Here is a 13,440-nt window from a genome sequence, read left to right as displayed (position 1 = left end):
CACTGAGAGCAAGTTGATTACTGGCAGCCTTCCTGTTATGAGTGTTGAGTAATAATCTGACATAGGTGACCATGTGAAAAGGAGGAGACAACATCTTGCTTCTGCAACGTGGGAAACAAAAAAAAAAAAAAAGAAGAAAAAAACCACACATGTAAACAAATGTTTGCGACAAGATTTTTATATGTAGTACAATATTGTTAATATGGCACTTCACACAGTTTTGATTACAGAGATTACATATCAAACAGAGAACATATATCAAACAAATATTAATGTTGACAGTGCACAAAGCAATTTACACACAATAAATTACCAACTTGTCAAAAAAAAAGGAGATAAACAGAAAACAACGCTATATAGTATCTCTTTACAGGAATCACTTACAGTATTGGATAGCAAGATTTTTGGCACTTGAGTGAGGAAAATTATACATCATACATCATTTATAGTGTGCATAGGTAGCCTTTCCATAAAACTATACATATATTCAATATTTATACAATAATGCCAATATTTTCTTGTGTCCTAAATGCTTACGGTCCCTCTTAAATACTCAGTTTTCAAATCAGCTGGGAGGTACATAACCATCATACAATAGGAAAGCAGTTTATGCTGTACATAGTGTTGGGTTGTTGTAGGACTACACTGGCATCTCTGATATCTCTTTTGTGCAGTAAGTGCTCATGGGAAATACGTCAATGCTAATGCCGAGGCCCTGAATCCCTGGCGCTTCAGGCCCCAGTGTTTAGGGAACATGAGAAACTCTGCCATCAAACAAGTGCAACAGATACTGAAAGGGACAGTACAAGTAGTGATTTACAAGAAATTTACCACTGACGAGGGTAGCACAGGTATAAAAGCTGATTTGCAAAGAGTTTTTTTTTTTAATACAAAGGCACAATGGTTTTCGATTACTCAGGAGGGAGTGATTAACAGCGACATAAATTCAAAAAAGGCACATAGTTCTGCAAATATTTACTTCCCTCCTTTTGCAGTTCCCTCATCGGATTATACAGGTTTATTTTATTTTAAAGATGAAAAAAAAAACAAAAAAAAAAACATTCCTCAGAACATACAGTACGTCAATCACATTTAGATGGACGCACATGTAAACACACACGCACACACATACACACACACACACACACACACACACACACACACACACACACACACACAAGCCTGTCCACCAAGCATGTCTTTTTTATCAGGTATATTTTTGTCGGTCCAGTTCTGGATCGGGCGGTCAGCATCGCTCGTTCCTCTTTCAGGGTTTTTAGAGATAAACAATGTTCTCCTCTACTCCCTCCTCCCCGTTTTGTCCTTCCAGAGAGAGGTAAGCCTGCGGGGTCAGGAGGGGGGTGAGAGAGGCAGAGGGGGGGTAGTCGTCCTCATACAGCCCCAAGCCCGTGATCCCTGTCCTCCAGGGTCCCAGGGGAAACCTGTCCAATGGCGGGCTGAATTCTGCTGAAGTAAAAACAAGAGAGACGCTCAAGACAAACACCACGAGTTGCGTTAGTGGACAGAAAAAGGATGCACAAGACAGAGCCAAATCTCAACATGCTCTCATAAAACTATTTATGGGATCTCTTATGAACCATTGTACATCACTGATTCTTATGCAGATGACCTGTACGGAAATGCTGTCAGTCAACATGTCTGAGACAGTTTTGCTTCCTTAATTTGATGAGTCTCCTGCTGGAATAGGATGTGGGGGAGGGAGATGAACTGAGAACGAACCACTCAAAAGTGTGAATCACCGGAATATCATCCTAACTCTAACTTTAACCCCTTCCTGACAAATATTAAGACCAAGTGAAACCAGCACTCACAAATCATACAAGAGAATCTTTTTTTTTTAACACATGGGCATCAACAGCATCAAACCAGACACAAAGAAATATGTGGCACATATAGCATCAGGTGAAGTATACAGCCAATCACAGAGGATAATAATTTGTATCATCAGTAGGTCCCCATATAGAAATTCAAGAAATAATTATATGTAACATACATCAAACAATACCTAGAAGAATTATCAGATAATTGACATGCAAGTAGAGACAAATTGAAAAAATAAGGCCTCCATAAATACTAACAAAAACACAGAAAGGCCGAGGGGCAGGATTGTTAGATTATAGTTAAGGTTTTTTCGTCATGGTTAAGTGAAAAAAAAAAAAAAAAAAAAAAAAATCATAAAAAAATCATAAGCCAGGTAGTTGTTGAAGACAAAAGCAAAAGCAAAAGCAGCGCCTGACCACCGCCCTGACCTCTATGATCTTACTTCCCTCTGCTATTTCAGTGTGACACTACTGCCTGTTTTCATCACATCGCTTCCTGTCTCACTCATTTCACAGATTATCAAGAAAGTGATACGCCTTTATTATTGAAGAAATGCGTCTTGTGACCAAGAGACTGCCTTGTTCCTCAGCAATATTATCTGAAGTTACTCTCCCCTTCTCCCCTCTCTTCTCTACAAAAAAAAAAAACACCTTAGAGAACAGTGACTACAAATATGTTATGGCTTCTGGATAAATACATGTGTTCACTGTTCCTGCACATTAATTGAAAGGAAACGTCACATTTGACATTAGTAAACTTACTGTTGTTGGTCTTCTGCGGTTGCGTGGAGACTCCAGTGCTGAAGGGGTGGATGGAGTCGCCCAGCGGACGAGGGCGGCTGTGGTTTGGGTAGGGTAGAGCGTCCGGAGGGGCTTTGCTGTGTGCCTGACTGAGGAGGGTGTTGAGGCTGTTATAGAGACTGGGGCTGAGGCCAAGGTTAGCGGTGTGACTGGGGCTGTGCAGGGGGCCGTCTTGGTTCTTCCTCGGTCCGGTGTGCAGACGCTGGTGCTGGTTGTTGTTGGGCTGATGGAGGTGATTCTGCTGGAGGGAGCGAAGCAGAGCGGCCTCGTTCTCATACACAGAACAGTTTCCATCCAGGCTGCCTGAGCGACTGTGGCTGGACACCTGAGAGGTAAAAAAAAAAAAAAAAAGGCTTAAGATGGGAAGATAAGGCCAGAGAGCCAGGGCAGGCACAATTTGATCCAAGCCACAAATGTTATTACAGACAAGGTTTTGATCTGAACTGGGTCTTCATTAGAGTAAAAAAAAATTAAAAATATCAAACAGTCAGTGTCACTACTGCTGACACTGCAGAGCTTCCTCCCTGACCAAAAATGCAAAAAACAAACAAACAAAAAAAAACACTCTGTGATACCTGCAGTGATTTTTTCTCTCCTCATTTTGTTTGAACATTTAATTATTGTGTTGTTTCACCGCAAATTAATTCTTCATAATACATTCCATGGTTCCCCAGGTACTAAAAATGCCAGTTCAGCTCAACCTTAAACCTTAGGTCAGCCTTAAAGTGCTGAAGACATTAAGAATTTCATTAGTGTGGTTTTAAATTGGGAGTTTTAGTGTCCTGTGGTTTATAAAGTTTCACAACCTATTAAAAAAAAAAATCTTTAAATTTTTGTGCAAAAATATGTCAAATCTAAAGACACGGAATGATGACGCAAAATTTCACCTGTGGGCAGTTTAGTGCAATTATACTAGCCTTCAAAGACCCATTTCATTCAAACCCCAAAACACTGTGTATAAACTGTGTGTAATACATCATTGTTCTGATTCTGCTCAGAAAGATATTTATCTACTTCCTCCTCATGAAGAATTCCTTTGTTCTCTACCTTTTTCCATTCTCTCACTACATTATCATCACTTTCTCTATCTCTGCTACCTGGTATCCATCCAGTGGTATCATAACAGGGAGGCTGGTCTGGCGGTTGTGTCTCCAGCTCTGGAGCAGCCTCTGCTGGGCTTCAATCTTCTCCTTTTCCCTCTCCACGCTCATCTGGCCCTCCCTCAGCCTGTCCAGGTTTTGTTGATACTCCAGCAGCTGGGCCTCGAGCTCCTCTCGCTCACAGCGCAGCCTCTCGGCCTCCAGGAGGCACTGCTGCTCCCGCTGCTCCAGCAGACTCTCCTGCTCGCTCTGTGAAAAGAGGGATACAGTGTCACTACACTGCTGCAACTGAGTGTCTCAGCCCAGAGGTGCATACATTTTGTCATTCTTACATTATCAAGATGGCGCTTTGAGTGAGGTTTACCTGCTGTTTTTCCCTGGCCAGACACTCTTTGTCCCAGCGTTGCTGCTCCTGTTTCAGCTTCGCATGGAGTTTCTGAACCCCGTCCACGTCCTCTCTCTTCCTCTCTAAGCTCTTCCTTTCCAGTTCCTCTCTCCTCTTATCGACACTCCTTTGCTTCTCCTGCTCCTGAATGACAAAATAAACCATTTTAATTTAATCTGTCGTTATATCAAAATCTAGCAAATGAATTCCAATCCACTCTCAACAAAAGTGATGTTGATAAGAGTTCTTTAATTATTAATAACATAGAGACTTGCACAACTCCAATGATAATAATGTGCAAGCATAATAATGTAATAATAATTTGGATGAATACTCTATTAGTACATTCATGTACCAGGTTGTTTAGGAGGGAAGTGGGGGTGCGGAGCTGTGGTCGCTCTCCCTCCAGAAGAAGGAGTTTCTGGACTTCATAACAACTGTCCTGCAGGGTAACAGCAGCCTGAAAACAGGAGGAGGAGACCACACTGATCACACTGACGTTACCACCTGTATAAAATCATTAGGACAACTGATATTACACTAATATTTGATGTTTAGCCTTTATATTCACAGTGTTATTTTTGCTCTTGCCAAGTGGTGATTCAAGTGGTTGAAACCATATATTCACTCATACCGTGAACCACAGATGTTGAAACTTGTGTCTTTCCTCACCTGCAGACTGTAAAGTAGCTGAGTCAGACTCTGGACACACTCTGCCACCTGTGAAAGACTGTGTTATTACAGGGAAACAGCAGTGGATATCCAACTTTATCAACAGTGAAACTACAGTGGTTGAACCTTTATCTGTGTCCCGTTGGTGTCTCCTCTCCTCAGCTCTGCAGCAGAGCTCCACATCGAGCTGTCCGGCCCTGTCCACTCACTGTCTGACACGAGAGAGGTGGAGCTCACACTGAGCGTGCTCAGATAATCCGCTGTGGGAACAAGAAATAAATAGCCCTTTTTTTCTTTTTCTTTTTTTTTTTGCTAGCACACATTAAATATCAATGCTTGCAGATATAATGCAATGTATCCAGTTCAGTCAAATCAGCAAAAAGTTAAGTGGTATATGGGCAATGTGCCCAAAAACAGAGAAACAGAAATTTGAGCTGAAGTCAAATTTATTGGTTGCTGTACACAACATGTGTGTAACTCACGTTCAGAGGGAGACTCCTGGATGCTGCCGTGGCTGTTGTAGCTGCAGCACTCTTGTCCCTGCACAGGAGAGCCCTGGCTGTGTACAGAAAAGGCCTCACGGGTCTGAAGAATGGCGATCAGCTTCTCCGCTGCAGAAGAAGCAAGTGTCTCTCAATATTAATGTCTGTTCTGTCAGCAAGCTCACAGCTCCAAAAATGGCTAGAAACATGGATGGAACTGAAAATTAATACTCATACTGAGCATTAACTGCATGACCACTACATAAACCTGTGGTACCACAGCACTTTTCTTTGATGTTTTATTACACTTACCATATTTCACCAATTAATCGCCCGGGCGTTTAAAAGAACCAGGCGGCTATTCGCTGCAGGCCTTTATTTATTTTTGCACAGACCTGCACCAGGCCATTATCGTGATGACAGTTATTGTCCAACATATTTACAGTCGGGCAATTTAAGATTACGATACACCCTTTTTTCTAACGTTAGCTAGCGCTCTTATTTTGACAGAAAACGGAAGTGCCGCACAGTTATTGTGCGGTTAATTGTTTACTTCTGCAAAAATAAGGTGAATAGCCTTATTTTGGGTTACCTCATTATGATGCAAATAATCGCCCCGGCGGTTATTCGGGTGGGCGTTTAATACGCAAAATGGGTGCAGACCCCAGGCGTTTATAAGAACCCAGCGGCTATTTGAGGCCGGGCGATTAATTGGTGAAATACGGTATTTGTTGTCTGTTATGATGTTATGTGTATGTAATTTTTTAACTCTGCTCAGGTATTTTTATAGGAGGATTTTCCATAGCAAATTCATTTGTCTCTGCTACTTTTATTTAAGTATTACTTTTGCTTTGCTTATTGTTTCCTAATAAAGATGAATACTGGAAAAAAAATTGCCATGCTTTGAAAAGTTTGACTTCAGACAAAGATTTAAAATGAAATCAATTTACATGTAAGTCCAAGAACAGGAGTGCCCTGCCACCCCCCTTTATAACGTTGCTTAAAGTCAATCTGAGAAACGAATACCTCCACCAATCACAACCTCAATAAAAATGAGACTCACCTGTGCAACATGTGTAACCACACTGCTTCCACTGATTTCAAACAGGTCTTGGAAGCAAATATGGGGCACAATCAATGTGCAAATGGCGTGCACTGTTTTGCTTTGTTTTCTCTCATTTGGTGGGTGCGTCAGACGTGTTACCCAATCAGCAGCAACATTTATATAAACCCTGCCATATTAAAAAGGCAGCGCACACATGGATCCAACTATACTTGCATAACACAATTTGATGTTCCATGCACCAGCATTTCCAATTAAATAAACATTTTGCAACATTTCGTCAGGGCTGAATGTGGCCCAGGTAAAACTGGAGTAACTAGCACTTACAGACAACTGGTACAACCTATCCAGGCCCCTTATTAACACGCTGCACATGTGAGACTCATTTTGATTGGTGGAAATAATCATACATCACCTTCTAAAAGCTAGAACGGGTCCGGAGAATATATACAGAATGGACATCCCATAAACATATTGATCAATATCTGCAACACAACTACATCTCTCCCTCTGGACCTTCAGCCTCACGCAGCCCAGGCCACCCAGCACCCGTCCTGCCTCTTCCTCACCTTCTCTCAGGGCCGCTGTGAGCAGAGTGGAAGCCTGTCGTGTCATCTCACTGTCAGTGTCTGGTTGGACCAGGAGGTGGCGCTGTGGTGCAGGTTCTGGTGAGCGGAGGGTTAACTCCGTGAGCTCGGCGTACAGCTGCAGCTTCTCCTCCAGGCTGCTGCAGATCCGCTGGTCCTGACCCAGCAGAGTCTCTACATGAAACAAATGTTCAAATGTTTTTAATTGTTTAACGTTCTGTCTGACGAAAGTCATTATTGCTTTGTAATTACACAAATCACCAGCGTATGAGCCCACAGAAAAGTTACATAATGGATAACAGGTGATAATATTCATTTATTGTACACATCATTTGTATATGTGGAGACATCAAACGTGTTTCTGACCTTGGAACTTATGGATCTTTTGAACTCTGGCCTCGGCGGCTCTCCTGGCCTCCTCCGACTCAGCACTCCGCTCCTCCTCCTCCTCCTCTTCAGGACAACTGTGAGCCCAGGGGGTTAGATAATAAATAACACACACACACACACACACACACACACACACACACACACACGCACACACATACACAAACGCACACTTAAACATACATTAACCAGAAATAGCAAAAAAACACCAGAAGGTGGAGGGCTGCACTCACTGAACTTCAAAAATTGGCAAGGATAGTATCTCAATTAGAGCATGATTTATTGACCAATCAAGGAAAACAATGAGATGGCCAATAAATCATAATTGAATTATTGTTCTTGCCTATTTTTAAAATTCAGTGAGTGCCCTCCTTCACCTTTGTTGTTTTTTAGTCAATCTAAGCAACAGTTTGTGTTTATTCCCACAGCCTAATGGCTTTTTTTGGGACTGCACATCCAACTGCATGGCAATATTTATTAACCCAAAATACTCAAGCATACACACGTGTACAGATATAAACACACAGATTCAGAGTAGACGCACACACCTCTCTACAGCTTGTCGAATGTGCCTCATCCACGCGTTCCTCTCCTCTCTGGTGGCGGTGTGAATTTCATACATCTCCGGTCCCACTGAGGAGGCGGAGATAAGGAACATCCCTCTCTCCTCATTGGCTACTTCCCTAACAATGAGCTTCTGCAGAGGGATTACAGGAGGCTTCTGGTCCTGGAGGAGGAGATAAAGTTAAGAACGTGGGAGAAGAACGTAGCGGAGACGAGTCGGTTCTGATTTCAAAGTGTTCTTCGGCGTGAAGCGTACCACAGCAGCAAACACGAAGCGCTGGTCTTTCTCTTGCAGGAAAACCAGAACGTCGGTGAGCAGGAGTGCTAAAATGTCTGAAAGGAGAAAAGCAGAAAGACACAAGTTTGGGTATTTAGTTAAAGGAATATTTCAACAAAAAAAGATATTTTTTATATATACAATAACCTAATTTGTTATCCTTTTCAAATTATCAAACTCTTGGTGCAATGTAAACCTATTCTTGACTCTCCATGCGTATATACAGTATGTCCCAAACAATGTACTCTTGCAATAAAATACTAAATAAAGCAATTTCAGAAAATGCCTCATGAATGAGCTGCTGTGCACAACTGGCCTGCATGTTCACTAAATCTGAAGACTCATATATTCAAGACAACTAAGGGTGAGTAAAAGGGGTGTAAAATATATAAGTATTCCTTTAACGTCCTCTAACCGCAATAGCTTTCTATATATAATATTGCTGCTGTGTCCAAACCTAGTATTTCCATAATATCAACTTTCAAGAAGCTAAGGCAAACAGTCTTGTCGCTAGGTTGATGACTGTGCATTTGTCAGTTTATGTAATTAGTTTTGCAAAAAGGTTGTAGAGTGTTTTGAAGCCATAGAGGAGCATGTAAATATTCAAATTAAACTAAATGACAAAAATCACCCAAATTGGAGATACAAAGTTTTCACCAAAAAAAAACACAAGCACAGGGACTCTCACACACCTTTCAGTCTGCCCGTGGCCGTCTTCCAGTAGACCAGCCCTTTGTGCTGCAGGACCCTGTGCTGGCTGCGCAGCTCCTGTTTGCGAAACACCTTGCCGTTCTTTAATTTGGCGAAGCTTTTGTTCTCCAGCCGGGCCAGCACCTCCTGCAGCTCCTGACCCCGCTCGTACTTACTGACGCTCAGATCCACTGCAGCGATGACATCACGGATCTGAGCCAAGGCGCGTGACAGGTCAGAGTGCTCCTGACTCCCCTCTGAGGGTGGGAGAAGAAACACACGTTACAGTGAAATATCACAGAGCACTGGTAAGTAAAAAAAATATACATATTAGGCATGCACAGTTGCAGATAGTATATTTACAGCTTTACACAATACGGCTGACACACCCTGAGTGTACTGCAGTATCCTTTCCAGCAGCACTGGGTACTTGGTGATGCGCTGAGTGACTAGCAGGATAAATTCTGGCACCTCCCTCCGTCTGACCAGAGATTTATTGCTCTGTTGCTGTGAGAAAGAACATCAGAACATCAACAGTTTGCTCCAGATGACAGGCACTTCAAGAGCCAAAGCAGCTGAAAATTATGATGTCTGCTGTGCAAATGGCACTCAGCGTTTCAGTCAGAGTTACAGGGGAAAGTAGGCTCAAGAGTAAAAACAGAGCCCTCGGAGCAGAGGCTTACTTTGACAAAGATTTGAAGTTTCTTGTTCTGTTGCTGCAGCTCTTTGAAGACGTTGACGGCCTCCGTGTGGTGGCTGCAGAACTCTCCGTACACCTGCTTCATCTTCTCAGCGTTTTCGTCTGAGAACTGAGGCAGAGGTCAGTCAGAGGGATTAGAGCGTGGATATGGATTTGTGTATAGGCATAAGTGTGGGTGTTCATCTCCCCGCACCTGTTGAAGGAGTATGTCCCCGATCCGATGGATGAGGTGATTCCGAGGGTTTTCGAGCTGGGTGGTGGCCTGCCGGCGTTCCTGCAGCGCTCCAAACAGATTCCTGTGGAAGAGCAGCAGAGGATCCAAGCAGGGGAAGATCCGGGCCACACAGTCCCAGTCCAGCTGCAGCTCCTCCAGCATGCCCCTCCTGAACACCTCCGACATGACCGTCAGCGTCTGGATGTGGTGCAGCTCCGTCTGCATCAGCTCTACATGGGAGCAGCACAGGTGGATGGATTATGGGAACCTGAACATCTGCAGCAAATGTGTTTATTATTGAAGATGGGAGTTTGAACTGTACAAACATTTATGGGTGGTAATAGCTACACTGGAGGCAAAAAACTATTTGTTGAATTAAACCTCAGTGGGTTGAGTGAAATACCACAGTTTTTCTAACAAAGTTATGTTAGATGGAAGCAGACTGAGAAGGGTAAAGGGAAACAGAGGAGATAGCTAATATTATGAAGTCTAGTGCTCTTCCTGTTAATAGAAAAAAAAAAAAACATCAAGCCAAACTATCTCAATTAGGTAGTTAGCTTTGCTGGCCTTCCAAGTTCAACATATTGTCACTCACTTATTGCTATTCTATTCTGGGTATTAACATTTTGTGAGACTTTATAGTTTTTACTGCACCATACCTCGGAGGGAAATCTACATTTTTTGACAGCCGTAGTTACTACCTACTTTGTAGAAAAAGGTATTATACACAAAAAGATGAAATGCGATACATTGTTAGAGTTTTGATTATTCAACATTATGTGGAGTAGTTAGACCTGGACCCCTTACAACATTAAAAGACTTTGACACTCTGAACTAATACTTTTTCAAATGAATGCTCTAAGGTTTGATACATTTACTGCTAATACTTGAACTGAGGTAATGTGTTGAATGCAGAACTTACTGTTATTTGGAGTGTCTTTCTATAATAGCATTGCTACTTTTGCAGAAAAGATTTGAGTGCATTTTCCACCACTGGTGAAGGGGATATTGTATGAAAGGAAGACAGATGGAAAGAAAGAAAGAAAGAAAGACGGAAAGAAAGAAAGAACGGAAGAGCCTGGAACAGTTAGTACCGTGAAAGGAAAGTAGCATTGTCTCACCATAAATGACATCCTGTCGTTTGATGGTGTGTTTGTCGTGCTGTCTGCAGAAGTCTGGGCTGACTGCGAGACTCCACGACTCCGCCTCGAGTCCCAGGAGGTCGGCGGACAGGTCGCTCAGCAGGGGGGCGTCAACTGCCTCTGCAAGAACAAAAATAATGAATCACCTCTGCCTTGCAAAGAAGAAATCATGAGTCTGCTCTGCAATCAATTTACAATTTTACAATTTTGATTAATGCACAAGTAGTATTAATGCACAAATTGAAACATAATACAGGTACTTTTTAAAAAAAAAAAAAAATTCTAAGGCAATTTAATTCTTCTCTTGAGAATTTGAGAAACTGCAAGTGACTCAGTTTCCCTTCGGGGATAATATAAGTATTTCTGATTCTGAATTACTCTAAATTGTAGTAATAATTTATTACCTGATTTATAGCCTGAGTGAATAAAACATGCTGGTACCTAAATGTCACTACTATGTGGGATGATTATTGTGTGTATCAGATGTTGTCATCCTCACCCTCTGTGCTGAGGGGGGGGGTCGGCAGATGGTGGTGTTGCTGTGATCGGTGTCGCCTCATCAGCCAACGAGCCGCTCGCCAAGGCAGTCACACTGGCCTCACTGTCCACATCACTCAGCCGTCTGGGCAGCAACCAATAAGCGGAAACAGATTTGAACATGAAATTGTAGGAAAAGACACGGTAAGTGTGTGTATTTGAGTGCTTGACTGTGAAAGCTAAGGTTCAGCCGATAAGGCCAATACCACGTTTTTAGACTAAAGTTGATGATACCTGATATTTTGTACTAATATTCCACATATTTTAAAGTTACAAGTATTCAGTGATTCTCCCTAAAAATCATATTTTTGTCAAGATGGAAAAGCCTTGGCATCATTTGGCAATGTGATACTGAAGACTAGACTGCTGAAATTCTGCAGCACTTCAGGACAAGAGTGACCCACACCACCTCTTCAATGCTATGGGAAACTCTGCGATAGAGTGGGTCTTTAAATAAAAAAAAAAAAATAAATAAAAAAAAAACATAAATAAAAAATCCATAAATTAATGAATTAATGAATAAATAAATGCAATTTAACATTCAAAAAAGTACAGCTTCACTACAGATGTTACAGTTTGTTTCATGTGGCTGGAGTCAGGGAGGAGCATCACATTGACATATTGGAGAACTCTGACTGGCCGATAAAATGTAATAAAATAAATACAGCACCTTCACACACAGTGCAGCTCAAAGTGCTTCACAATTTAGCCAAGACACTAACAAAAAACAGTTGGAGAGCAGGACTATGCTAGGTTAGAATAAATAAAACAGGAGAAAGAGAAAAATGATGAAAAGTAAAATAATAAACTTTTAGGCAAGACTAAAAAATAGGTATTGAGCTGATCTATCGGTGTAAATCTGGCATAAATGTTAGCACCCACCTGCCGTCTATAGAGACAGAGAGGCTCTTGGCGAGAGGCACTGCTGTCTCTCGCTTGTCTTTAGTCGTGGCTGGAAGCGAAGAGGAGGAGGAGAAGGAGGAGGAGGCGGAGGAGGAGGTGGAGGAGAGGGAGGCTGGAGTGTTGTCTTTCACAGAGTCTGGAGGGCAGGGAGCAGGAAGAGGAGTCAGTCAGACTTTGGAGGCTTTCCCATTCCGAAAACAAATACCCCAAACGTCTGTTTAGTGTTCAGATGCTCTGTTTATATTTAAATGGAATAGTTAGTGTCGTGTAAAGACGCGGGGAGGTCGCTGTTTGTTATGTTTCATTGTTTAACGGGACAAGAGGTTTACGACTACGTCAATATCTTGAATAACGGGACGCTTACGGGCATAGAGCTTTGCATAATGAAATATGCGCGCACAAATACACACATGCATGCTTACACGCACCTGTGCAGGAATCTGTGCTTGAACACACACACACACACACACACACACACGCATACATGGAATATCCAACCCTGATCCCCCACTGAGGAAGATTAAAATTTAACCTTGTAACAGGGAAAGAACAACAGGGAACAAGGTAGAGGGGGAGGTGAGGAGCAGAGGTTTACTTAATCTATAGGAGCAACATCAGAGGACAGGTGGGGGGAGAGAAAAAAAGCAAAATGAAGATCAAGGAGCACTTAATAGGAGAGGGGAGAAGTAATCTCTAACTCACTCTGTGGGAGAGAAAAGGCCTTGCTTTTCATCGTCAACGCATTCCTTTCCTGAGGCTTCTGAGGACACACATAATCATAATAACATCAGCAGTTGCAAATTATAACGTTTGCCAATTTAGTGTGCAATAAAGATCAAGTTGTTACTGCAATATTGTTCAAAATCAGGCAACACTGGATTCAATTTGTGGTTAGACGACAGAATTAAAAAGGAAAAAGATCCACCCTTGGAAACTCTTCCGTTGTATATCATCGATATGTGATGCCCGATGCGTTTCCAGGACTTAAGCTGCAATAAAGCATTTTAATTTTCTGTTGGTGTGCCCACTCCACCTCAACCTGCCTCATCTATTTCTACTTCAGCTGCTGGTGTCCTGCATTTCCTGCGAACTTGC

At 42.2% G+C, this 13,440-nt stretch overlaps 1 protein-coding gene across 1 annotated transcript in view; it reads right to left on the bottom strand.

Annotated features, from left to right (window-relative positions):
- Positions 1 to 220: 220 nt before the first annotated feature.
- Positions 221 to 13,440, bottom strand: part of LOC115364974 (rho guanine nucleotide exchange factor 28-like) — a 43,132-nt gene continuing 29,912 nt past the window's right edge. The window contains exons 19-38 of the mRNA XM_030059686.1: positions 13,048 to 13,105; positions 12,325 to 12,481; positions 11,411 to 11,527; positions 10,885 to 11,027; positions 9,743 to 9,993; positions 9,533 to 9,658; positions 9,239 to 9,356; positions 8,852 to 9,106; positions 8,139 to 8,215; positions 7,867 to 8,045; positions 7,298 to 7,395; positions 6,914 to 7,105; positions 5,282 to 5,410; positions 4,926 to 5,059; positions 4,800 to 4,847; positions 4,483 to 4,587; positions 4,107 to 4,271; positions 3,740 to 3,991; positions 2,604 to 2,967; positions 221 to 1,467 (exon numbers count right to left, since the gene is read on the bottom strand). Of these exons, the coding sequence (XP_029915546.1) occupies positions 1,277 to 1,467; positions 2,604 to 2,967; positions 3,740 to 3,991; positions 4,107 to 4,271; positions 4,483 to 4,587; positions 4,800 to 4,847; positions 4,926 to 5,059; positions 5,282 to 5,410; positions 6,914 to 7,105; positions 7,298 to 7,395; positions 7,867 to 8,045; positions 8,139 to 8,215; positions 8,852 to 9,106; positions 9,239 to 9,356; positions 9,533 to 9,658; positions 9,743 to 9,993; positions 10,885 to 11,027; positions 11,411 to 11,527; positions 12,325 to 12,481; positions 13,048 to 13,105 (3,159 nt within the window). The 3' untranslated portion in view covers positions 221 to 1,276. The remainder of the gene's footprint in view (positions 1,468 to 2,603; positions 2,968 to 3,739; positions 3,992 to 4,106; positions 4,272 to 4,482; positions 4,588 to 4,799; positions 4,848 to 4,925; positions 5,060 to 5,281; positions 5,411 to 6,913; positions 7,106 to 7,297; positions 7,396 to 7,866; positions 8,046 to 8,138; positions 8,216 to 8,851; positions 9,107 to 9,238; positions 9,357 to 9,532; positions 9,659 to 9,742; positions 9,994 to 10,884; positions 11,028 to 11,410; positions 11,528 to 12,324; positions 12,482 to 13,047; positions 13,106 to 13,440) is intronic.

Source organism: Myripristis murdjan, chromosome 9 (genome assembly GCF_902150065.1).
Source record: "Myripristis murdjan chromosome 9, fMyrMur1.1, whole genome shotgun sequence".
NCBI classification, from domain to species: Eukaryota; Metazoa; Chordata; class Actinopteri; order Holocentriformes; family Holocentridae; genus Myripristis; species Myripristis murdjan.
Note: the sequence above shows the minus strand (reverse complement) of the source record. Positions and strands in the feature narration are given on the sequence as shown.